This window comes from Myiozetetes cayanensis, unplaced genomic scaffold (genome assembly GCF_022539395.1).
Source record: "Myiozetetes cayanensis isolate MyiCay16 unplaced genomic scaffold, myiCay2020 scf3, whole genome shotgun sequence".
NCBI lineage: Eukaryota > Metazoa > Chordata > Aves > Passeriformes > Tyrannidae > Myiozetetes > Myiozetetes cayanensis.
The window spans coordinates 65,043,557-65,069,946 of NW_026087521.1; the positions used below are offsets into that span (position 1 = coordinate 65,043,557).

The 26,390-nt window shown below is 36.8% G+C and overlaps 1 protein-coding gene across 16 annotated transcripts in view; it reads right to left on the minus strand.

Moving 5' to 3' along the window:
- Nucleotides 1-26,390, minus strand: part of PLEKHA5 (pleckstrin homology domain containing A5) — a 163,100-nt gene that overhangs the window by 6,540 nt on the left and 130,170 nt on the right. For 5 of the 16 annotated variants that reach the window (XM_050323612.1, XM_050323611.1, XM_050323620.1 and 2 more), the window contains 14 exons: nucleotides 21,927-22,007; nucleotides 16,321-16,383; nucleotides 15,127-15,207; nucleotides 14,843-14,992; nucleotides 13,233-13,334; nucleotides 12,519-12,630; nucleotides 12,221-12,267; nucleotides 11,254-11,442; nucleotides 10,573-10,690; nucleotides 7,078-7,193; nucleotides 5,577-5,786; nucleotides 2,863-3,021; nucleotides 1,538-1,659; nucleotides 601-746 (listed from right to left, as the gene is read on the minus strand). In XM_050323612.1, coding sequence (XP_050179569.1) covers nucleotides 601-746; nucleotides 1,538-1,659; nucleotides 2,863-3,021; nucleotides 5,577-5,786; nucleotides 7,078-7,193; nucleotides 10,573-10,690; nucleotides 11,254-11,442; nucleotides 12,221-12,267; nucleotides 12,519-12,630; nucleotides 13,233-13,334; nucleotides 14,843-14,992; nucleotides 15,127-15,207; nucleotides 16,321-16,383; nucleotides 21,927-22,007 — 1,696 coding nt within the window. Of the gene's footprint in view, nucleotides 1-600; nucleotides 747-1,537; nucleotides 1,660-2,862; nucleotides 3,022-5,576; nucleotides 5,787-7,077; nucleotides 7,194-10,572; nucleotides 10,691-11,253; nucleotides 11,484-12,220; nucleotides 12,268-12,518; nucleotides 12,631-13,232; nucleotides 13,335-14,842; nucleotides 14,993-15,126; nucleotides 15,208-16,320; nucleotides 16,384-21,926; nucleotides 22,076-26,390 lie in introns of those variants that run through there. The other 11 variants (XM_050323616.1, XM_050323614.1, XM_050323613.1 and 8 more) reach the window with 7 other exon arrangements.

A 26,390-nucleotide genomic window follows, 5' to 3' on the forward strand; every position in this document is an offset into this window, starting at 1 on the left:
ACTCCCCTCTCTTTCCCCCTCTTTGAATACATTTTGCTTTATTCCAGCCTTCTCTTCTTGTAAAGCAGTACACCACCAGTCGTTGTACCAGTGTTTTCTGTTTCTTCCTCTTTTCTTACTCCTCAAAGCATGACCTAACTGGTGTCTTCTACTTGCTAGTTTAAAGTCTACTAGATATATTGGAAACTCTGGTGGATTCCACAATCTTGGGCATATCTGAGGCCACTCAGCAGCAAGGAGCAATGGTAAAAAAATCTATGCATATTCAGATAGAGATATTGTTTTACCAAATGAATAGGGAAGTGTTTGTTCCAACCAACAACTACAGTATGACTCAGTTTCTGGCAACAGTTATTAAAATCCCTAAAATTAAATGCAACTCTAAAATCTACATTAAAACCTCAGAAAAATGGAATTTCTGTAGCTGTCCAGTGGGAAACTATTTTTCTCTACATTCTAAAACTCTACACTTGACATGTAGACTAGCTCAGCACTTTCAATTCACGAGGGTTTCAGAGCATCAAAAGACATAACCAAAATGAAATAAACTATTACATATGTACTGTGTAAGCTGTGCTTCAGTCCAACTCTTTTCCATACCTGCTGTTGCCTGATTTCCTTTTGAAGACTGTGCTGCTAATTCAAATGAAGACATAATCCCTTCTTGATCTTGAACACTAACTACTTCACTTTCTTCTGAGCTGGTTTTGGGTTTGTGGTTTGTAACTGTGGTCACACTCTGCAAGCTGGTTAAAAAAAGCACAGCGTTTAGAACTCGCTCCAACTTAATTTCAGGTGTTAACCACTAAGTATAGGAGTTATAATTTAATTTTCTCCCGTTAACAGAAAAAAGGTGCAACTTGCAAGTCCATAAATGAAGCGCGTGTTTTGAAACCCTTCCACTTCGTGTAGTTACACTTAAAAAAAAAAAAAAGGCACTGGAAATTTAATTCCTTTCCTTACATACTCCTGCAGTTTCCTACTGCTGAAGGGTCCTGTGAGAAAGTTATGACCTAATGTAAGAACTCATTTAGGACCTGTAGTCCAACTTACACAGAAATTATGGATCCTTGGAGGGAAATATCCAAGATGTAATATCCCTCTAATTCCGCAATGCTCCGAAATAGTGAAGTAAAAATTAAAGCAGGAGATGTAAAATAAGATGTGCAGTTTGCTCCTAAATACCAGCAGGAAAGAGCTTGCTATGGAAGCCCTGGCTGAAGTGCTCACAGTTAACTGATACAAAGCCTGAACTGATATTATGAAATACATAACGAGGCCAAGCAAGGATTACGAACATATTCTGTTTATCAGTGGGGCAATATTTGAAAAGAAACACTGTTTCACCCACCAACTCATCACCTCTTACTGACCCCCTGCAGCAGTTAAGCTTCTCACCAGATTTCCCTATATGTAAACCACTCAGAAACATATAAATCTACCTTTTCAGTATTTCTGGCAGTTGCTTGGTCTGCTCAGCTAATAAATAAAATGTGCAATTTTAAAATAGCCTCTGAACATCTTGTTTTATTTTTACCTTATATCACCATCATGTGTTTCTTCCAATTTATTTTTCTTTTCTGCTTTCTCTTCATTACTCACTTCTTTTGAGTCAGATGCAACATGTGCATCTGATAAAAGATCATCAGTTTTTGACAGCTATAAAAAAATTGAAATCATGAAACAAAAAGCTGTAACACATACTAAGTGGCAGATAAGAAATACAGTACCAGGAAACAGTTTTATTAACAGACAAATTTTGCCATCATGTATACTTAGTAACTCAGAATTACATAACTTCAGAAATTTTTATCAATACCACTCAGGTTAATAGAGTTATCCTGAAACTCATACCAGAGCCAATGGGCAGGGCTTGACTAAATAACTTCCAGAACTTATCTGAACTCTTTGGATTGCAGCCTGCCTATTTTTCATGGTATCCATCTCTTTACAGTGCCAACAGAAATTCCAGATACTGGAATATATTGCTGATAAGGCTGAATGCTGCCCTTAAAGGTCTGATTAGATATAGCCAATATAAGTGTATGATATAATTTTCCTTTAAAAGATTTACATATTTAACAAAGCAACAGACTCTCAAGAGAAAGTGGTTTTGAAGAGTAACAGCAGAAGTTAGTTATTTGATTTTTTACCATTCTCCATCAGATATATGTTTATAAAAACTAATATAAAATAGGAAAACAAAAGGAAAAATTAGTGAGAAAAAAAAAGGAAAAGCAAAGGATGATTGAGGAATACAGATGAAGAAAAAAACCTCTACACAATCTTTTAAAAATACTAAACTGTAAGCAAGATATGATTATGCAAAAACAACTCCAGTAATACATTCCTCACAATCAGTCTGGTTTTGCTGAGTGTTCAGGGCACTTTAGTACCAGAAACACTGAGGTAATTCACTGCCAGGTGAGTTTGAAACTATTTCAAGACAGAAATCGAATCAGTGACCAAACAGCACAAAGTACATTTATTGCCTACTTCCACGTGTAAATTGTTGTGTCACCTTTATTCTGCTTTCTATAAACTATCTGATGCACTATAGCCAACCAAACAAAAGTTCAGGTGTATTAAATGATTGTCAAATACTGGGACAGCCTAAGCAATGAACAGAAACCAACCATTATTATTTACAAGCCATACACGAGAGAATTCAATGTCTCAGCTGAAGACAGATCTGATAAAATCTTACGATTATCTACAGAATATTGTATATACAAAAAGAAATCTTTATTTTCCAAGCAAAAGGAACTGGCTCAATTTCCCACACTCTGCTGTCTGTGGCTCAAAATAGTTTTCTACTGCAAGACAGGGTGATGAACAGTTCAATAAGGGACAGTTCAGTACCTCTTTAGTAAAACCTGAATTATGTTCTTGTTCTCCATCGTGTTTTAGTTGCGCTATTTCTTCTCCAGGACTTCCATTATTTTGTTTGAAATTATTTTCTCTACTGGTGCTCTCTAATTCCTTCATGTTACTATATACAGGATCATCCTTTTTTCGATTCTGTGGAACAAAATTGATATACAGATGTATTCTTAGAAAAGTTGTCACTGTCTCAGTTCTGAGTAAGTCTGGTGGTGTTCTCTGACTGTGATAAAATCAAATACTTAAAAAACCTTATGTGTACCACATTGCAATAAGGAAAATGGAAATTGTTTAGGACTTAAAATTTTCTCATTTTTGTACCTTTTAATACAGTTCAGCCTAACACTCCTTTGTCTGTAAGACTATTGTACTTTCTGTGCCCCCCCACTTCATGTCCAGCATTTCAATGTCACCTTTATCTTCTGAAATTTTATTCATATTTAGCTCAGTCACACACAAGCTTAGTAGCATTCTTACTTGCATTCATAAGCACTGTTCTTTTATAAAATAGCTTTTCTTGGCTAAAAAGAAGAAAAAGGATAAAAATCTGCTTTCAGCACAAAATTCACAGTGCACCTGTGTGCACTTTCTCCAATTATCTTGGGTATCTTCCAAGTCTATGCTGTGAACTGATTTAATAAAGGACAACATAGCATTTGATAATGGTAGAGGATATTACTTATTCCTTAAAAAAATCCATTGCACAAAGAAGTTGATATAAAAATTTTGTGGAAAGATGGTAGAGGTGGCTTAAGATTGTGAACTGTGAACATTATGTTGGCAGAGTAGCAAACTGAACTGAAGTGAGGTTCATCTTATCAAAGAACTGGGGCTGAGAAAAGTGGGGGCCATAAAAGCAGTAAATCTTACAGCTGAATTCCTGTGATTTAACACATGCACACTATTAAGAGGAAATTCCACGTAAGTCAGTCCATAAATCAATCTCTTTACTCTCCTAAATTAAAGTCTGCATCCTTATCATATGCTGTTCCCAATAACAATTGTGAAGCAACTTCCTTTTGTATTATGGTAATCACTTAAAAATTACACAGCAGGCCATTTATAAAATCCATTTTTTCCTACAGTTCTTAAATAACCAAACCACAGACGAAAAGACTTCCAGTGGTTAATGCCATTGCACCATTTTTCTAAAAATCAATAGACATAGAATCTATGCTTTTAAAAATAAAAAACTATTACCACAGCATAATACCTCATCTTGGGGCTTTTTGCCAAATAGCCCCGTGGAAGAATTAAAGCCGTGGTAGGGAAAGTGACTTTGTAGCATGGTCTGCTAGCTAAATATTCAATTCCGACATCTTCTCACGCATTCTGTAAGTTTCTTTATCATCCACAGAGCCCTGATTTCACACAGAATGCTGAAGGACGCACTGGCATGAACAGAACCCTTCTGAGTTCTGCCATAGAAGATTTGGCCCCTTCCCCCAGTGTGGTGGCTACCCAGATATGACAGACGTGGCTGCAGCTTCCTCACCTTGAGGTAGGAAACGATACCACAGGAAAGCAGCAAAGCTGAAACACCCCCGGAAAAACTACCAAACAGAATCTGCAGAGGTTTGCTTTGCACATCCCCTTTTTGAGAAAGGCAGTGTTAATCACAAAAGTATTTCTAGGAACTCCCTTCATATATAGCATTCATGAGGTCAGCCCCGATACTGAGTGCCTTCTGGGGGATCCAATGTTCTCAAAGGAAAAGGAACTTTTGTACAGCTCTGAAGGCAGCTTAGCATGCTCAGAGGAAAAAAAAAAACATCTAAAACTTATTCAGAAATATGTGACTGCTTAACACTGCAATGCATTTAATCTGGTTTTGGAAAATCAGATGTTTAAATGCCTACAAAACAAAAAAGAAGGCATTTCCATACCAGTGTAAAAAAAAAAATAATAAAAAACCCCAAATCAATAAACAGCGTGGTCTGAAGAAAAAACTATGCCAGAAGATTAAAACCTCAAACAAACAAAAAACCCCAACCCCATTAAGCTATTGAAAAAGAAAACTACTTCTTGGCAGTCAGAAAGTAGTAGGTTGCCTAACATCCACTATCCTGAATCTGGATTTAGTTGGGCTTTTGTTTTTTGTTTGTTTGTTCGGGTTTTTTTAGATAAATATTCAGGATAGTATTTCCTGGTTGAGGACAAGCACTCATAGCTTCCTTCTCTCTCCCTACCCTTTACCTTTGAATAAACTGTGAAGAAGCAAGTTTAAGAATGAGTGAAAACAAAAGTGCACATTCTATTTTTATGTATAATTTATGAGCTCAAAAACCACAGCAAAGGAGTACCAGTTAGGAGCCATGACCATAAATATACATTCCTACCTAAAAATGTTACAGATGTTCGAATATATTGCTTTCAACATCAACTGAACCATGATTCTCTTGATACTGTTTTTAGTCACAAACCTTGCAATTTCATATTGTCTGCTAAATTCAAAAAAGAAAAAACCAACAAAACCCTCTGAACAAACATCACAACGTATGTAGATTTGAACTATTTATTTTCCAAAAAGACAAAGAAGAATCACTTCTGTGATGAGGGTGTAAGCACAAAGATTGTTCTCTCCCTTTCTTTTGGGTCTGGTAGAGAACTGTGACTCCACACAAGCGGCCTCAAATAGACACCTTTGGTGTTTAACTGGACACATGAAAGCTTCTGATCAACGTGGGACCCACCTGTGCCAGTTTGAATGGGTTATCTCGGACATACGACAAGCTCTGTGAAGGAGACTGGTCTGAAACGCCAATAATATTGAGTCCTTTCCTCTTTTCTCTCAGGCAGGCTTGTTGGTGTCTCTTTATTCTTTCCATCTGTTCCTCCACAGTCATTCGAGGCCGTGAGCTTTCTGCAAGACACAGCTGCTCCACTGCACTTCTTGGTCTTTCCTTAAATGGAAGAAAATGTATATATGTGATTTTAAAAAACACGATTTCCAACTTAAGAAGAGATCACCTAATGATTTACTAAGAAGCAGAAAAATAATGAGCAAATAAAGACCTCCTATGTATGTGAAAAAAAAGTACAAACCCCAATTAATATTAAATGAACATCAAATTTGAAAATAAAAGGAAGGAATGATTTGCTTTTTTAAGCAATAAAATTGCCATCATCAATGATAAACATTAAGAGAATGGGTAGATGCTCTCTCAAAGCCATCCTCTCAAGCTAAAACAATTTACCAGACATTATACAACTGGCAAACACGAGTTATTTGACTGAGACAGAAACATAATTGAAATTTAATGATCCAGGACATTTATACCAGTTGATCTAATAGTGATTTCTACCTTTTTATTTCAAGAAAAACTACAGCTGGGTATCATTTAACAGCAAGTGCAGGCTGAAACTAAGTGAATTTATCACCACTTAAAAATCTGTAATTCTAAGCATTATATTTTTTCCAAAATAACAACCATCACTTTACCTACTTTCTTCTTGAAATTCACTGATTTTCAGGCAGATCTGTACTTTGTATGACAAATAAGAATTGACTTCAGGCTAATCAGCTGCATTCACTACATTCACAGTAACTGCTTTCATTGACAAAAAGTGAAAGTTCTTTCTCCAGTCAACATCTCTCCTCTCCCCTTCTTCCTACAACTTCTCCTATCTCTGCTGCAACTAAGACAAGTTTTCCTTTTACTACATATAAATGCCTGTCTTTAACCCAGAGACTACAGAACTCTCTAACCTGAAATTTCAGGCTTATTACCTGCATGCTGCTTACTGTATCCTTCTTTTTTACTGCTTTAGGTACTTCCCAAACCACTTTAGAAACTAACTAAATAAAAGTCAGTATTTGTAATACAGGGGCTGTGAAACTGCCCCAGAAGCCAAATACAAGTCCTTCAAAGTTTTAGTCTAAGATGCTTCATATCCTTTCAGCTCATGTCTCAACTTCAGCAGCTTTAGTGCATTTTATCATTACCATTTAGTTGCTGCCAAGTCTGTCTCCGTGCAGTTTAACATACACAACATGTACAATACTATCATCCTTCCTACAGCTGTCTCCATTAACTTAGTATATGATGCTTTAATAACAGTCATTTTTTTTAACCTTTTTTTTTTAGCAAAGAAAATTAAAAAGATAACGTCAGCTTTTGGAGTAACTACAGAACTTAAACTTGGCAAGGTTGTATTACTGTCCACCAATGCTCGAAAGCTATTTTTAAGTACCGTTCTCAGATCTATCTTCTTGTTCTTCCTCAAAGTGACATAGGATGCTATTGTTGAAGACTCTGGTGTTGGTGACTTGGTTCTGGGTGGTACAACTCCCACAGGAAAATGTGAGCCTGCAAAACAGCAAAGCAAAACATACTAAGTGTTGTGCAAAACACTGCCGAAACTGTCGACTTGTCTTCTAGGAAATACATGTTGGGAACTCTTCCTCAACAGACAGCAAGGATCTTAAATGCCTAACCTGTGTGTGTTTTAAGGAAAAATAGGCCCTGGCCTGAGGTTGCATGAATGGAACAAAACACAGGGAACGACTGCACGTGGCACAAGAGGCTGCTGGACATAAAAATAACAGTGAGGAACAGACAAATATTAGACAGCCCTCGGTGCAGTTCCACAGATGGCCCAGGGAGAATTACAGGGATGATGGCCGAGCTTCACAGCTCATGGACGGCCACGCTGGGACTTTTTATGGAGCAGAGTTTGCGAGGCCAGCACGATGCCCAGGTGACCCTACCAGTGCTGTCACTTCAGGCCAGGCTTACAAGATTGCAAAGTGTCAAAATACAGAATTTAGCAAAAGCGGGACCAAAGACAAAAAGTGATTATATGTGGGTTGCTTATTTGGGCAGAAACAAAGGCTGTGAAAGGGAGAGGGCAAGGGAGTTGGGAAAGAACAAGGATAACAGTTGGAATAACAGAGAGGAGGGGGAATAAAAGGGGCCAGCTTTGCATAAGCAAGCTGCTTGCCATTGTGCTTGTCTGGTCAAGGCCCATGCTTTAGCACTGCAGAGTGTCCTATCTTCTTATGTGACTTTATTCTGTAAAGTATTTTCCATTTCCTCTGTGGGTATGTTTTCCCTTCAATGTGTGAGAGGTGCCAGCGATCTTCAAGCCAGGTGAGCTTGTGAGTAGCACACAGCTCAGAGATCTGGGAGCCAAAAATGTAAAAGACTCTGGGTCTGGGGTGGGCTACCAGAGGAACCCTACGTCCAGACCTGCTACCAGGGTGGAGCTTCTGTCTGCGAGATCCTAATGAACTGAAGGCCAGAGCAGATGGCAAGCAGAACACACAGTGTGGGAGCCACCTGCCCAAGACACCTCAGGTCTAGGATTTGGAAACTAGAGAGGCCAGAGGTACTGAGAGCTGAATGGAGATACCGTAAGTCCAGCAGCTCCTGGGTGGACTGACTTGTGTGTGTGCTTCTTTATACATGCAGGAAATAAAACTATGAAAAATATCATTTCCTTGATGATTTTGCCTGAAAAAGCTACATATGATTTCTTTAACAATCACATTATTTCTACTTGCCTTTCTTGAGGTTTCACAGATTTATTGATATATTGATTCAATGAAGGTTCATCTCTTTCTCCAACTGTTTGATAGGCCTACAAAATACTCTGGAGGTATGTGAATGCCCTTGAGTGAAATCCATCACTCAAACCAAAATCTGTAAAGCAACAGTTTGGGTCTCCTTTAGACATAAAAAGGATAAAACACAGCAGAAGTTCATTTTCTTTTTGTGTCACCTTTATGTACTACACAGGCCATAAATATTCCTCTGGTCTCAAGACAGCTGTAAGGATTACTTTACATAGTCCCATTAAAACATTTTTCCTTGTTTGCTGATGTTTGAAAAGAGAGAGAAGACGGACACGAGAATTGTTCAGTACAGCAATGTGCACAATGAGCTAGGAAAACATTTTTAATTTTCCTCTGAAATTCATTAACTTTTAGAATCACTCTCAAAAAAGAAACTACATCATTTAGGTACGACTTCTTAAAACAGCAAGGAACAAAAAATGTAGAAGATGAACTGCCTTTGAGTTTAAAAACTGCTAAATAGAATGGCGTAAAAATGTAATGGCATATACACTCTAAAAACAGCCAAACAATCAGGAATGGTTAGATTTTTTCCTACTGCAAGGGGACTGTTATCGTGAGTAAATGCCCAGAACAAGAAATATCTGCTAGAAAATTCATATGCTCAAGTGTGTGGACTGGATGATAAAACACAGATATTATAAACAACAGAATGAAGTGAGTTTAAGAATACAGAAAGTCTCTCATTGTAGCTATTCTGTCCCCCACCTCTAAATATTATTTATATTAGAGGAATTTGTATTATTGCTTTCCCTGACTGCTTTTCTACAAATGGACATAATAAAACTATTTCTGTCTTTTAAGATAGAAAGCAGACTGGGGTGCTCAAAAAGTATTGGGTTTCTTTATATGGTCAGTGTAGGCTTTGTTATTTTATCTTGATCATTACTTTATCTCTTGTCATAAATTACTATGAGTAATCTGGTACATCACAGGTCAATAAAACCTAGGCATGTTTTCAGAAAGGCAAGCTCCTCAATTAAGTTGTTTGATGATTAGCAAACCTCAGGCTAAAGCTAAACCTTGCATTTTTTTCCACCAAGTTAATAGAAACTTAATATATATCTTAACATTCTATCTCAGCAAATACCACAGTGAATCTGAATTGTCTAATTGTCTGGTAAGTGCAAGTTTAAATGATGTCATAAGGCCATTCACACTGTTTATACTCAAGCTATGCTAACCTTAGTTTTAGAAGCCTCCATTTACCATTCTGATGAAAACAATATCCTTGTATGATCATAACTCTTGGTAAAATTTTGGTACCATTGCACCAGCCTGCTCTGTTAATGCTGAGTCAAACTCGCAAAACAAGAGGCAAGGATCCTGCTGGCACTGGAAACATCAATCCTTACAGTAAGAAAACCCCTAAATTTAGTTACTTTCTCTCAAAGCTCTTAATATGGTTTTTGGGAGGTGCTAAAGCTGAGCATTTTCCTGAAGTCACCTTTAACAAACTATTCTGTGTGTTTTAACAAACAGAATTGAGAAGGACTTCCTGGTAAAAGACTCTACCAAGCAATTAGTAGCTTTTATGGAAGCTAGATGAAGAGAAGAATCTAAAGCATTTAGCAATTGCAAAGACCTTTATTGTCTGTACACTCCAAGGTCATGATCATTATTCCTATTATATCAGAGGACAGAAGGCAATTCAACAATTACAAGATTAAAAAAAAAGAAAAAGACATTGTTTCCCTGCCTTATGAGAGCCTGAAAATTCTGTGGTGCTGCCTTTTTGGACGTTCCAGCGACATAACATCGGGAGCTTGATTCAAAAACTGAGTAATTGTTCAAGGGCAAGAACATAAAATGGGTAATTGTTCAAGGGAATGGTGTGTGGGGAATGTGAGTGATGTGATTAGACATGGTGTCAATAAGGATTTCAGGGTTGTTGGTGAGTGTAATGTTTGATTTTTCTGCGGTGTAATTGACTGAAATCTTTCTCGTCATATAATTAAATCATTATTTTATTGTGGAAGCTGTTTCACCAAACTGGGAAATGGACAGGCTACAAAGATACAAACCATGATGCAGCTTCTATAACACAGTTAAGCTTTGTATTCCTTGTGAAAAAACCTGAAAGGTTGTAAACAGCACACTCGGGGACAAACCTTTAGCAGTAGATTCTGACTCTGACATTTGTTCTGTTTTTTCTTCACCATTAGACTCATCTACTTCTGCTACTGTGGTTAACTCCGGCTCGCTCTTATAAAGCCTATAATCAGGACCCTGAGGAACAACAAGTTATGAGGTAAATAAACAGGCATTTTTGTACAAGTATTCATGTCTTAAGACTCAAACCAGTTGTTCTGTGATGACTCTGCCCTCACTTGAAGGCAGTGTTCCATTGTTCAAGTGCTACTGCAGAAGTGTTTCTTTGCCTTTAATTTGAGTAATATTTGCAGACGTTCAGAAATTACAGAAAAAAAGGCCATAAAAATGCAGAGTTGTGGGGTTTTTAAATGATCTTCCTGAAATAAATTGGTATAAGCTTCAAAAACTGAGCCTCCACAGTTTTTTAAGAGCTAGCAAGGAGAAGAATCTAATTTTCTGAAATGTACTCAGGTACAAAAAGTTAAGTCTTAAGACATTTTACATATGCACAGAATATATGACAGGAAAATGTGAAGAGCAAATGATGTGGCTGTAAATAAAACTAAGTAAACAAAAGCAGAACCATAACACAGAAGTAGAACCATAACACAAAAGTAGCTGGATGAGTAAATAAAAACTGTGACTGCATAAACGATGGAGGATGCTTCAAGAACAACGTGGCGGTTTAAGCCACTTACACAGTAAGATCCATTTCTCTGATATCCTTGAACTTGGTAAATCTTCTTTTCTTCTGTCAGATGTACTGGGCCCCTGCTATAACAGAGCAAGGAGCTGCTATCACTGGGCAGAGGGGGGATTATGGGAGGATGCTCTGTAAAGTCATAGGACCGAGGGAGTGGAGGACGAGGTGGGACTACTTCCTCTTCCTAAAGATTGTAGAATAGTCACCTTGTTTAGATGTGCACACCTGTTACAATTATTTACAACTTAAAAAGAAAAATATATTACCATGGCTACACCAGCTATAAATTTTGGAATTAAAGGGACAATGTCACATTTAAATAATGAAAAAAGAAATTCTAACACCTGCACTTCCTGTTGGATATGTATGAACTCCCTAAATCATCCTTATAAAAATTAAATTCATTATCTTTTTAAAGATTTTTACATAAATTAGACTTTTAGAAGGTTCTGTAAGCCAAATGTATTTTGCATACACTTCAGATAACCATGACAATGTCCCTTTAAAATGGTAACTTCCAGCCAGATTTTCAGAGGACTTGAACATTTGGGAGCTCCCACAGTTTCAGCTCCTCTTGTGGGTGCTCTGGCCATCTGAGAACCCAGCTCAATATTTGAATAGACATAAAAAGCAATCTATTTTTTCCCATGAGAAGTGTGGTGGGTAGAAAACAAATCTGTAAATCAGGGTTTATATTTCTACAGTAACAGCCTAAGGAGAGGAAAAGGTGAGAAATGGAAGAGAGAAACACAGCAGTGAGAATATCAAGACAGAACAAATGAAAGTGTTAGAATTACTAGTGGAGCTATCAGTTTTTAAAACTAGTTCATAATGCAATATTTTCACAGAAACATACTGAATGCATATTTCAGACATCCTTAAAATATTTAAGATGTTTATTTTTATCATAGCTATATTGCAGATTCAGTGATGCTAAAATAGTAAATATGCTAAAACCATACCTCATTTTTATATTTAATGGATGAAAACGTCCTTGAAACCATGATGCCTGTTTGAGGGAAGGGGGAAAGGTGTAGAAAAACAAAGAGAAAAAATGTTTTCAATACAGAGCTTTTAAAATATGAGCTACAACCTGTTGCTATCAAATTACGAAAAGCATCAACTTAAAATAGATGATTGCTTCCTTCTTTTCTCAGTAATCATGCAATATTTTCAAACATAAAAACAACGATGGAGCTTTAGTTTAAAAATGTATACGATCCAATTTCATTCCCTGTGAGATAAAAACAATCCGTTTACCTGCCTCTGAAGAGTTTCTTTGCTGTTTATGTTTAAGTAAACCCTCCATGACATCCTGAATTCTCCACAGTTCCTTCTGAATCTGAGCACGCTGTATCCCTGCTGACTCAGTCTGTGAGTAAACAGCACATATTGGGCAATACATTAGAACATCTTGCAGGTGAAAAATACAAAGGGAAAACCTTTTTCTTTCTTTGGACTACACTGCATATCCTTTCACAATGAAGGAAAATAAAATACAGTAATGACACTCTCCCAAAGAGGTGCAACATGCAAATATTGCCCAGAACAAGAAGTGTAAGATTAACTAATTTCATAATGCATCGGTTAATTTGACAGCAATCTGCTAGCTCAAACCTCACTTTAAAAAAACGAATTTTATCTACTGTCTCCAAAGAAAATCCAAGCAAACTTTGCACAGGAGACCTATGGACAACAACAGAACAGGAACTGTCAGTTGAAACCCCAAAACAGGTGGAGATGAACATCACTGGAACAGAAAGAGGAAGCTTCCAGACACAGGAAAACCAGTGCTATAGCTTCAAAAAAATAGGAAAAGCTGAAGACTTCTTCACAACTTACAAGGTATAAAAATAAAGTAAAAGTTTGTAAGTAAATGCACCCACATGTCCACCTTTTTTCACTGATGTAGTTTTTAAACAAACTCATAGAAAATCAAAGTGAATTAAGTGTACTTTAAGATCTATGCCACACCTGAATTTCTCCGAGCCGATCAAGTTGCTCCTGCATATGGTTCCTTGTTACAGTTACATCATACTCCAATTTATCATATTCTCTCCAAGCTCTTTCCAGTTCCTAAGTATGTACAAAAGTAAAGAATTACAGATGCACATTTAAGTTACAAAAACCAACCAAACAAAAAAACAAAAAAAAAGGCCAAACAAAATTTTTTTCTATTTCCAGTGGCATGAGACTTCAGGAAGTAATGAGTAAACAGACAGCGGCAATAAATAAAGATGTAATTTAGAGAATGAGATGTTTAAACAGCTTTTTGATTTTCTAATGATACTAAATGGAATTCAAACAAGCAGCATTTTGTCTTTTCATAAACAAAAAGGATAAGCAAGGGAAATTCTTCAGAATACGTCTTTCTAGTCAGCAGGCATGTGGGTCTTAAGCTGCCTCTCCACTGAGGCAGAAAACCCACAAAAATGGATGCAAATTTGTGTCTTTTATCACCCAGAATACACGTGTGTGAGTGCACAGCATGTGTGTGCATATGCAATGCATTATGCAGGACAAATGTAAGTCATCCAACCCTGCCTGTAAAGCTGCCTGTGAGTGCCCCAGGCCCACTAATACAACACTGTTTTACAAAGGTGAAACTACAATCACCAGAAGGAAAAGGTGGATTAAAAAAAAAAAAAAAATTCTTCTTTGAGGTCAGCTCTACCATCTCGCTTTTGCAGCCTACATCAAGCAATTTACTCAGTTTAACATAAATTAAAAAGTTAATGAGGGAAAGTGTATCTTGAGGATTTCCTTTCCCCTGGTTCCCTTCTCCTTGTCCAACCAATTCCTTTCAGAAGACAGTCTAACATTCAGATTAAAATCAGTATTTCAGCCCCTACATCGTATCAATTTCACCACAGCTCACCACTGGAATTTGACACTGAAATATCTTTTTTTTATATATATATATATATATAAAATATATATTTCAGTAGAGAAAAACAACTCTTTGCCTTGTCATTTCAGTGCAGAAACCATCACAAAGTAGAAAAGGACAGCAGACAGCATTTTCCTTCCTTTCCTTTTTTTTTTTTAAAGTTTTTCAAAGTGCGTAGCTTGAAAAATCTTTTAAATACAATGGCCCACTAGTAAGAGAGACCATGACGGTATAATTGTTTCTTCTTTTCACCTGGCAGCTGCTTCTGCTTAAAATAAGTCACCAATCTGCTTGAATAAAGTTTGTTTGCCACCACGTGAAATTTATACGGATGATAATTACCACACCAATAAAGTCAGTATGCACCCCAAAAAAAAACCAACCCCAAACAAAACAAAACAAAACCCTACACCACAACAAAAAACCAAAACAAAACCAAAAACAAAAAAAAACCCCGAAAAAACCCACAAAACAAAACAAAAAACAAAAACAACAAACCAACAAACAAACAAAAAAAACAAAACCAAAAAAACAAGAAGAAGAAGAAAGAATACTTGAATGTAGTCTGCCTTTGGCAAAAGTACAGACAAGTAAAAGATAACTGAATTTTGTTGGAATGCAGTAAAAACTAAGCAAAGACAACCCAATTAAGGATATGAATGTAATCATTTCACACTTTGAAGGTGTTACTTACTGCAGTAGCTCGTGATACTTCTCGGCAAGTGCTAAGGAGTCCGTTCTGCAAGTCATCTCTCTGTAAGACCACATTCTGTATGGCTGCGGGATTATCTGCATTCATTTCTATCTCCTGGCTTGCTGATAGCAAAGCTTGCTCAAGCGTGTACTATTGTAATAAAAAGAATTATTTTTAATGTTCTGCATCATTGGGCTGATTTTCGTTTTATTTCAGTTATCAATGTTCTGATAATAAGCATGTAAAATAACAGCCACTTTAGGTAATAAATACAATTGTCCTACTTTCTCCTTGTGCAGCTGTTGAAGCTTCTCCTCCAGTGCTTGCACAACTTTATCCTGTTCACATAAACGGCTAAGCTTAGCCTAGTACAGAACACAAAATTATCACAATTAGCATTTTGTTATTTACATCTTCAGTAATCAAAACGTAACTTGACTGAATCATTACATGAATCTATATAAAATGTTATTAAAACAAAAAATGAATGCCATAATTATGAAGGCATCAGGCTTACATTTTCAAATTACTTAAGAAACCCTCTTAAGAAACTATGAGTAAGCGTTATTATAACTTAAGAAACAGCACAGCTCAAAACATGCAATTTATGATTCTACAGCTAAATCTTTACAACTTAATAACAGGTATTAAATACCACTTTAATTTACATATTGCTTAGTATTATAAAGACTTTTGTACATATTCACAGTCTGTCCTGTGGCTTTGCAGGTGACAGTTTTCCACAGTTTCCATACGAGCACCACCCACATTCTTCTCTGACTTAGCTCCGATTGAGGCTTGTCTATGACTGAAACAGTTTCACTCCACCTCCACTCGGAGCAAATAACTGCTCAGTGCACTCCAACCAATTTGAAACAGTTTACTTTTCTATTTGAACAACCTTTTGGGTTCAGTTTATGCTACTTTGCCTTTTTTTTTTTATTCTTAAAATAACATCTCTTGAATCATTATGTCCACTCTTAGCTGCACTGTGCAGGAATGACTAGACATGCATACACAGTATGACTATGTGTGTATTTTTCACCACCAATTTTACACCCTTTTCTTTAGTCCCCTTTTCTTTAGTAATTAACAACCCAATACTCTGAATGGTAACTACCTGTGCAAAATTTCAGCTCTGGGGTCTCCATTGAATTTCCAGAGAAATTACATCTCTCATGCTTGTAATTGAACTACTACTTCAGTTTTTCACTGGTAAAGTAATTAACTCCTTTCTAAAAGACATTCACCTTTGAATAGCTATGCTACTTGAAATTTCAGCCTAAAGTGTAATATTTCCTGCAGTTAAAAGCTTATTACAAAAAGAGTCTCATGTCCCTTAATTTAACAATGCGAATTCTGTTGGCAATCACCTATGTGAAATGGGTTTCAAATACAGAAGCCAAGGGGGAAATTATTATCAAAATAAAGAGACAAATACCAACACTTCCAAGCAAGAAGAAATACAAATTACTTACATCAATATCCAGCTCTTCAGTTCTATATTTGTATAGTGTACCCCTACACTCCTCTTGTGTTAACTATAAGGAAGAATAATATTGCCATAAAACAACTTAATTGGACGATGAAAATGAAACAACTGTTCAGCTTAAGAGTTCTAACACAGAAATCAGCTTTTGCTTAAAAGTCAAACATACCACACTGAACAATATATTTTTAGCCAATATATATTAATGAAGGTAAGTGAATGGAATGTCAAGCAGACTATCAGTAGAAAGTTGCATTAACTTAAAAGGCTACATTTCTAATGCAAACTGAAGTTTTAAAGGTGTGCAACTACCTCAATCAAACATGGATAATGTGGGAAGATGAAATTGCCAGAGCAAACCTAGACACAGTTATACATCATTATTTAAGTTTTGTTATGTGAATTCTAAATACAGGGGCTCATTTTACTTGGAATTAATCCTTCTAGGCCCACTAGGGTCAGGTGTTTCCACAAGGAGCATATTCTGATGTGACTATGAAACCAGAACAGAATTTTACAATATTTGTAAAATATCTTGTTATAGATATGCAAATTAAGTGCCACTGAATACCTTCTGACTATCGTTTCACAGGGATTCTCTCCCATCCAACAGGGTATTACCAGAAATGCCATAAATATAAGGCCTTCTATTTTATCTTTGGACTTAGGCACACTTGCCTTCTCCTGCCAGTTAGGATGCAAAGTATCCTCAAACTACTTTCATACAGCTCCTCATACGAAGTTCTAAACTCTTTCAGTCTGTTACTGACCAGTAACAAGATTTTAAAACATTTTACAAGAAAAAAAGGGTAGCTCCCCGTTTTAGAATGGACTGACACACAGAGTAACTACTTAATGTCCTCTACAGCAAGCATGGACATAACACTATCAAGCTTCATATTCGATTTAATTAAAAACACTGAGTCCCAACACAGATGCTTTCCTTCCATGTGTCTGTCATAATTAGGTCATAATGAGTTAACAGTACAAGAAAGACTCTAATAACACAAGCCCATGTTAAGGGACACTTATAAATGAAAGGACAAGGGAAGGGTTAATGAGACAAGCATTCCAAACATAAAATAAATCTTCAACACACTGAAGTGTTTCATTTCAAGATATTATGTCCACATACCTCATGCAAATGCACCTGGTGACAATTTAAAAGTATGTATAGTGTATTAAAACCACACAATAACTTTCTTTGAAATGGACATTTTATGAAAATGAATGTTGGAATATGAAAAAGCCACAGCACTTTTGCACCTCATGAATGTCACACAAATTAAGATATCTATTTAAACTCCTACCATTGTAGAGTTTTGTTGTTTTACTGTTGATTTTATCACAATGAGAGAAAAATGAGGAATGGAAATATTTAAATAAAACTCATAAACATGGCCAAATGTCTTTAACTTACAGAGAAAACCTAGTTATATTTCACAACAGAAAGGCTTTACAAAAGAAAGATTATCCCCTATTAGATAAATACAACTTCCCAAGTCACTGCTCAGCATCTTATGTGGCTGGGCTGGAAAAACGCAATACTGTTTTTTCAAGTCAGTATTTTTATCCTTTCTTTAAAAAGAGAGACATTTATTTCTTTTGGCATTTCAACCTTAATTACAGCTGAGTTTAAAACAGTTTGTCAATTCAGCATCCTCATCCCTACGTACCTCCTGAAATGAATGTATCTTAAGTATTCAGAAAACAAAAACACATTTCCAAAGAACACTATACACGTGCTAATTCATCTTATTAAAATCCCATGACACTTTTAAAATTGCTGCCAACTTCTTGCTTTTGTCAGCAGTACCAGTTCCCCACAACAGGCACTGCTGGAGAGCCACTTCATTTCAACGTTTCTACTACAACATTTTACACAGACTTAGGGTAAAAACTCCAAAAATAATATGAATAACTTAATCCACCTCTGACAAAACAGCAGCTTCACTTTTCACAGCACATCAACAAATCCGCTCAAGGCAAGAAGTGCAGAATGCTACCACATCCTACTGGAATTACAGGAGGAACTGCGGCAGACAAAACGCAATTACACATTTCAAGCAAGGTTAACAACCTCATAACCCTGGAAAACGCATTATAAGAGCTCCAATGACCAAGTTATCAAAATGTACTTTCTGTCACGTTCCACAAACGCCTTTCTTCGCCAAATCGCTCCCACAAACCCTCCGCCAGGACGGTAATTCCAGAGCACGAGTGCCACCTACTGAACCAGCGACGTGACTTGCCGCTGACTTCCCTCTCCCTCGACATCTGCCTGCTTAAACACACCGAAGTCCATTCCTCTCAACAGGGGTAAACACACTGAACAGACCCCAAACATCAGGGAGCAGCACCCTGACACCTACAGACAGAACTTACCCTTTTTGGAAGGTAAGCTGCTCACACAGAGTTCGGCCACACATGGACCTTGCATGTGAAGAAGTGACAGGACCTTCAACTGAACCTTCATCTTACGTTAGAAATAATTTGTTGTCAACTGTACAGTCCCACTGCACAGTCCCCATCTCCATCACCCACCGACACCAGAGGAACCACAGAAGTGGATTAATCACGTGCTTCAGACATGAGGGGTTAAACCTATTTAAGTTGTCATTATTAAAAACATTTCAGTGACAGTACTGTTTCATTACCTTATAAGCTGTTTTCAGATTCCACTAATTGCTTTGATTCAATAAATATATGGTGGGAAACTTCAGACCCCAAAACCACACCAGACAGCTCTGCAAGACACTGCACTTAGGAAATTATAAAAGGATAATCTGGGGGATTTTTTAAATTAAAGCTAAGACTTCTGAGAGAAGCTTTTTTTTTTTCTTTTTAAAATACTTCTTGCTACCAGGAAGCTGGGCAAATGGGCATTCAGCCCACAGTAAGCAAGGTTCTCCTCTAATTTTGAATAATGTTGTCATATAACATGTTTAAATTGGAAAAAACCCAAGATTTTTAGCTCAAACATGATCATCTCATGCTCGTAACAAAACCTGAAAAATATTTCTGCCTATGAATCTCAAAATCTAACAAGCATAATAGTTTAAATGTATGCAGCTGTGATAACAATAATAATAAACCATAAACAGCACCTCCCCCTCCTTAGAGGAGCAAAAAAATCAAGGGCTACTTTCTCTGGTTTTAATGTATTAAGAATAATTATCCATGGAAAGACTTGGATGTTATAAGAAGATATAAGCAGAATTGAGGAAAACTGTACCTTTTTAATCAGCCCATGCTGCTTTAGAAAACAAGATTAACACTCCTCACCTACTATTAGAAATAAACCCAAACAAGGTAGAAATGGGTCCAGTCTGTAAAAAGTGATTTAAATAATTGTGAAGATGTAACAAATCACAAACAAAAATGTCTTATAAATAACACATTTGAAATAGTAGATATTTTTGCTATTTTACTGAAGAACCATTAATCATTACAAACAAACAGGAAGCAAGACAGTTTAATTTTTCAGTAAAGTACAAGCTCTTCTTGCTTTCCTTTGCTTAATTCTAAATAAGCTCAGTCATAAAACTGAACTGAACAAACTGAAGCAAATAAAGATCCTTTTCTTTATCGGCAGGAATGGTTACAGTCATCAGAAACCAGTTTATCATCCTGGCAACAGAACAGGTCTCAGTCACTTGCACAGAGGCTTCTCCCCATTGTTTACAACTCCTTAAAACTGCAGCAGGAAAGATGACTGTTAAAACCAATTTATTTTATTTGAATAAAAACCCTGTATGTCTGTTCAGACTAAATAAGTTGCCAGAATTTTTAACAGGCTGGTTTTGCATTACAGAAGTTTAGAAGACTATCTAGGCAGTGAAATTTTGAGTGTGTTTTTATCCTTTCCTGGAAGTAAGTTAATGCAGTATCTCGATACAGGAAACTTCATCCATGAAAGCAACAGATCTTGCCACTCCACAGTTTAGGCAGCACCTGGGTTCTTCCACACAAGGCTGCAAACACCCTGAACCTGAAGAGACCACATCTCTAGTGACAAGAGGTTACTCAGTCTCTGTGACCTGTTAGTCAGTGTTTCTTTGACAGGAACATCAAAAAAGGTGTTTATTCACAGCAGCAGGTGTGCCAACAAGGTGAAGGCAGTGCTGTGCAGCACAGCTTCGTCAGGGCAGCACTCAGAAATTTATTGGTACTAAATACCCGAGCAGATTATCCCAGGCACAGCTATACCTCAAATATGTCTATATTAATGTTAGAAGCCTGAGCCAGTTTACCCTGACACATCTAAACCAGCTCTGTTTGTTATATATACGTTGACTTGTCTTACATACTCCATCACAGAAAATTGATCCACTTTAAAAAAATTGTAACCCCTAGGCTTCTTTAAAAAAATGCAACAGAAACTCCAAAATTTCATTTAGGGCTTGAGGGCACCTTACTTCTCCCATTCCTCTCCAAGTTGTTCCTTCAGGTTCCATGTTAAAGATCCTGTTTTGCACAGAGAAGCACAACTGGGACGATCATGGAATCAGTCACTCATATCCCAACTTCCTTTGGAAAGCTGAGATTTCTTTGCAACTTTTCTGGATCAGAAGCAAATTTATAACGTGGAGTTGATTTTCAAAAAAAAAAAAAGAAACATGCAGTTAAGCTGCAGAAATTCTTAGAAACATGGCAAAGCCTTAATTACTAATAAATGACTGGTTTACGTGGCAGAATATCTCCCTTTCTTCAAATAACGCAACCTCAATATGTAATTTTAGCTCACAAGAGCATAAATGTAAATGCAATGGAACTGGTCAGATATCCCTTGTAGGAAAAACATCTTCATTGTATTTGAGGCAAGAAACTTATTAAAAACATCCCCTGATCTGAGAGGGACTACTCAGTTAAGCCCCAGCATCCCTAAGACACTGCGGTGCCAACAGATATGGATTGGCCATGCTCATAAGTTAATGCAGGTCTCAACTCACAGACAATATTTCCATTCACATTTCAGGTTCTTCTTCCATCTTACCATTTACAACCATCACTAGTTACTCAGTAAGTGTGCACAGTTAAGTCTGCTGTGACTTTATGAACAGACACACTGCCTTTTGGATTTACAGTCCCCAGATCAAAGTAATTTTGATCCTTCCTTTCTTCAGTGGCTAAAGGCTTGGTAGGTGCAAACAAAAACTTGTAAATCCACTTCCTAGAACGAAACAAAATTGCCAGAGATGACCAGGTAAACACCACTCACATGCTTTTGTAGTGGTCAAAAGAAAGAAGCACCTTTGAACACTAATTGCAGAGAATCATGCTAAGACAAATGTTGGAAGCTTATTGGGAGGTTTATGAATTTACTGGACACCTGCATAAAGCATCAACTAATTAAATCGTCTAGACAGAAAAAGTTGTTCAAAAGTGTACACTTAATACTAAACAACAAAAACGCAGCAGAAGCCATGCTAACAATATCGCAGCGTTTTATAAAGCATGGATGACTTGTGGTTTTCCAAAGCAAAGAAGAGAAACACCAATGTCATGAATAAATCTGAAGGAACAACCAAAACTGTCACTAAGGAAAATTTTCGCAGATGATAAAGCAATTTCATTCACTATCCAAGACCTTACTTGCTGGTACAGTTGTGGTCTTAGCGCCGAGTTCTCAATCATAGTGTGAACCATGGTGATTAAAGGTTCATTCTCTTTCATCTATTTCAAATCAGGAGGAGCATACAGCAAACATCAGTTTACAGCATGGCTAGATTTGAAAGACGACACTGTAAAATATAGCCTCTACTTTAATTTTTTTCTAATAATGCAGTAGATTACATTTTAACCCATGCTTTTTATATATTCCATCATTCAGTAATATCAACATCTGAAAAGTTCAATAATATCAAACAAATATATCAAAACCACATAAATGATCAGAACCAATGCAATATTTATTCACCAACGCTCTCTCTTTTTAAAAATGAAAATGCTTTAGGTAAGTTTTGCTTTGCACGATATTGAAATGAAAAGTATTATCAGATTTTGCAACAGGAACACTCAAACCTTTATCAGAAAACCTTTTAAATTATAGATTTAATAACTCAATGTACATTAAAAAGATATAAGCATCCCCAGCCTGTGAATATTGAAGTGAGGTTCAGGCTCATGTTCATGTATCACAAAATGCCTTTATATACTGCACTGATTTATATCCTTAGGGACTTTGAACCATTGCTTGTTGCATTTATCCACCCCCATATACAGGTGTGAAACCATTTCAGAACTGGTCAGACAGTTTCTAGTGATTACTATCTATTGATATGTATGCAAATGTCAAAACCAGATGTTTTATTACACATTGCATACGTTTAGGATTTCAGAAAAGTGTGCAACAGAAAACAGCATGGGCCTTTTGCTTTTAAAAAGAAGACTTTCCTAACAGTAAGGGAGAAAGAACAGGTGGTTTTCTTCTCCAAAAGAAACTCAGGAAGTCACTTAATGCATAATCCTATTTTTGTTGGAAACTTTAGGACCTGCTGGAAACTTTAGGAATACCTGTTTTGAGTGTGGTTGGTTATGCAGGAAGTGTGTGAAAGAATATTTATGATCTTTCACTCTGTATGTGTATATATACACACTCACCATGGAACTGCAAAGCAAGGTTTTGTTTCACAGACTGAATTGCCACAGAATGAGTTTTTGATGCCTTTTGGAACTTCTTGCTCCTGTTTATTTAGGGAAAAAAGGCTAACTTGTACGTTTGGAGAAGTAGGGTTTTTTCTCCTTATAGGAAACATATTTTCCTGTCATAGATAGAGGACCTTTTTGTTGTTGTTGTTGTTTTTTATACATAGTAAAGTCTGATCAGCTGATGAGTTAATCAGCCAATGCAAAATAAGAAGGCAAGCTTATGATGCTCTGTTTGCTCAAGGTAGGAAAAACACTGAACAAGCAACCCCTACCATTTGCTCCATCATCTACAGCACACAAAACCAGAAAACTAGAACTGACCCAAGAAGTTGTTCTTCCCTTACATTAAAATTTTGTCCAGAGATCGAGTGCACCAGGTGATCTCAAAAGAGATCTCAATAGTAAGACTAACAATAGGGTCCAAAACTGAGCAAACTACAGTCAACTTAAATAACTGTAAAAGAAAAATCATTCTGAGGCTCAGATATTTTATTAGGAGATACAGGTTTGAATGCTTTTTTATTAGGAGGATTTCAGAGCTTCATACTCTCTAGCTAATACTTTTTTACAATATTTCAAATTTTTCCTTTCTGACCAATAACAGCCAAGGCCAGAATTAAATTCTTTTGAACCGTTCAAAGATTGTTTACATCCAGATTAGAAGAAAATAAGCAAAGTGGATTTGCTCAGAGGACATTTTGAGGTAGTGTTTTGTCCTCCAGACAGCTCCAGCTTTGATTTACAGCACTTCTTCCAATATCTTTACTACCATTTTGTGCTTAACTGTGCTTATCTACCACTATTTGAGAAGGCCACTTATATCCAGAAAAGCTGCAGTTCCTTAAGCCCTTATGGAACAAAGATCAAAAACCAGGTAATGGGTGAAGTAGTACCAACCAAAGGAGCCTTTGTAGCAGTGAAATACAGCAAAGTGTTTTTCCCCTTTAGGAAATAATGTTTCCAAAAAAATACTGACAATCAACTATCGAGAAATTCAGCCCTGGAGGGAGCACCTCAAATCCTGCAATAAATGAAAGGTAGTGCACACACAGGTAGGGTGTGCTCAAGAACTGGCAAAGTAAATCAGAGTTACATGGGACACAATGGCAAGTCCCATGCTCTAAAAGGTGAAGAGAATACCTGTTTTGTGTTCTTCAAGCATTAAGTCTACTCCCAAACTGAAGTTGGACACCATTCACATGAAATAAATAGCTCAAGGTAAAATAACCGCTTGTTCATAACAGAAGCAAGCCTTGATTCTCATTCATTTCAGAAAAAAAAAAAAACAACAACTATTTTTGTACAACAAAGGATAGATTTTAGGTCCTACATGTAATATTATTATACTCATAGAGTCTCTCCAATTAAAGAAGTCACAAAAATGGGAATTAATAGATTTCCATAAGCAAACCAAAGTGTCATACAGCAACACAGTAGTAAACCCAAATAAAATCCAGCAGTCTTGGCTTTATAATTTCTACTTCTAGTAAATAACTCTTTCTCCCCAGAAGTGATGCTTTATCTTTGCTTTTTTCTGTACTGATGTACTATATAAAAGCAATTTCCAGCTGGAAACAATAAAACCCCACCTCCTTGACATATGAACTACACAAACAGTTACTTCATTTACGAGCGAACATCTGAGTGGGGATTTTGTGTTTTAAACTGTCAAGCTAAGCTATTGACAACTTCTAACTTCCTTCCTTTTCCTGAATTCTCTTCCATGTTTGGTAACACCCTATACAGATGACATTTCAGGATGTGCTGCTCTGGTGGCAGTGATCAGCTGGAACAGCAGCTGCCTACCAGGACAGCGGCAATAGGACCTGACCAAGCTTTTCTCCCACCTTCCCTCTGCTATTTAATCCTCTGTCCAAGGGAAAAAAAAAAAGAAGGAAAAAAGTACTTTTCCTTTCTGTCTTCTTTTTACAGCAATTCTGCCTCCACACAGTCTTTTTTTCACCCTAGAGAGTCCCTGTCCTTGAGCCTCCCTTCTTCTTCTGAGGAAGGAAAAGTTAGAAAAAAAAAGCAGTAAAAAGAACAGTGGTGGCTGTGTTGGCCACTCTACCTTTTCCAGATGAAAAATACAAGTAGTAGTATCCTATATGCTGCTAACAACTGGACATAAAATTTTAGGCTGATACACAAGATATCAGATATAACAGAGGATTGTCTGTCAACTCTATCCAAGCCTCCTTGTACTATTCCAGCCTTCCTTAATTTACTGCCTTTTCCCAGAACCACCTTCAGATGTAAGAAGGAAGGTGCTGAAGAGGAAAAAACAGAAGCAAATGACCAAGACAGAAAGGATGTTGGCTGTGGGACCTTCACTCCTTTAGTTGACAATTTCTTGTTCAAGTTCTGTTTATTTTTAGGCAACCTTTGAAAACTGAAGGAAACTAAAAATGAAAGTATCAGTAGAATTGTTTTAAGTACTTAACACCTCAGCTATTTACATGAAGAGCTATTTCAAAAAATTGGGGGAAAAAAGGCTAATTGAAATGAAATTTAGTAAAACTTTCACTGTGACAAACCTACCTGGTAAATGCTGAGATAATAGGACAACATGCATGAAGAGTTTTACATAAATAGCATGAGCTCAGCAGGAAAGGGCTTTTCAGTCCCAAGAAAAGTTTTACTATCAACATAACATCCAGAAGCTTACTAAAAGACTGGTGTGCTGGAATTCTTGATAATAACAGAAAGATTCATGTGGGACCTCCTGGCATAGCTTTATTTACAAGCAGGAAAAAGCATGTCTAGCTTGTATTTGAAAAAAACCCCCACACTCTTATGTTCCTGCTTTTCATTACTGTTATTGTAATTACTGGGTACACATAAATTAAGGAGATGGCTGGCTTGGATTTAATAATACACAAGAAATGATCCTTTAAAATTCACTAATATGTACTCACAACATTCCACATTGGCAAACAAATCATCACTGTTTGCCTAGGGTTGCTCGCTATGTCCACAGAACTACTTCCTAAACTGCAGATGGATCCCCCTCCCAACTCTCTACAAACCCTGAGCCAGCAGAGTGGTTTAAAAAGGAAAGGGTGCTGGACAATCATTCTTTTGGCCATAAGACATCAAAGAAATCACATGGCTGGATATATGTTTGCCAGTCTCTTTGATCTTTTTTTCTCCTTCTATCTCTGAACTCCAACAACAACAACAAAAATTCTGAAAGCATAACACAAAAACATCAGAAGGTGTAACATGAGAATTTTCAAAGCATCTCCAAAGGAAACAGCAGTACAGAAACGAAGCATGATTTCAAAAAGGGGATGGAATATTCTTGATAAGAAAACCACCTAACCAGCAGACAACAACTGATTGCAACAATATAAAAGTAACCCTCCCTACACACGAACTTGAGTGTGCCTGAAAGATCACCTGTGCAAC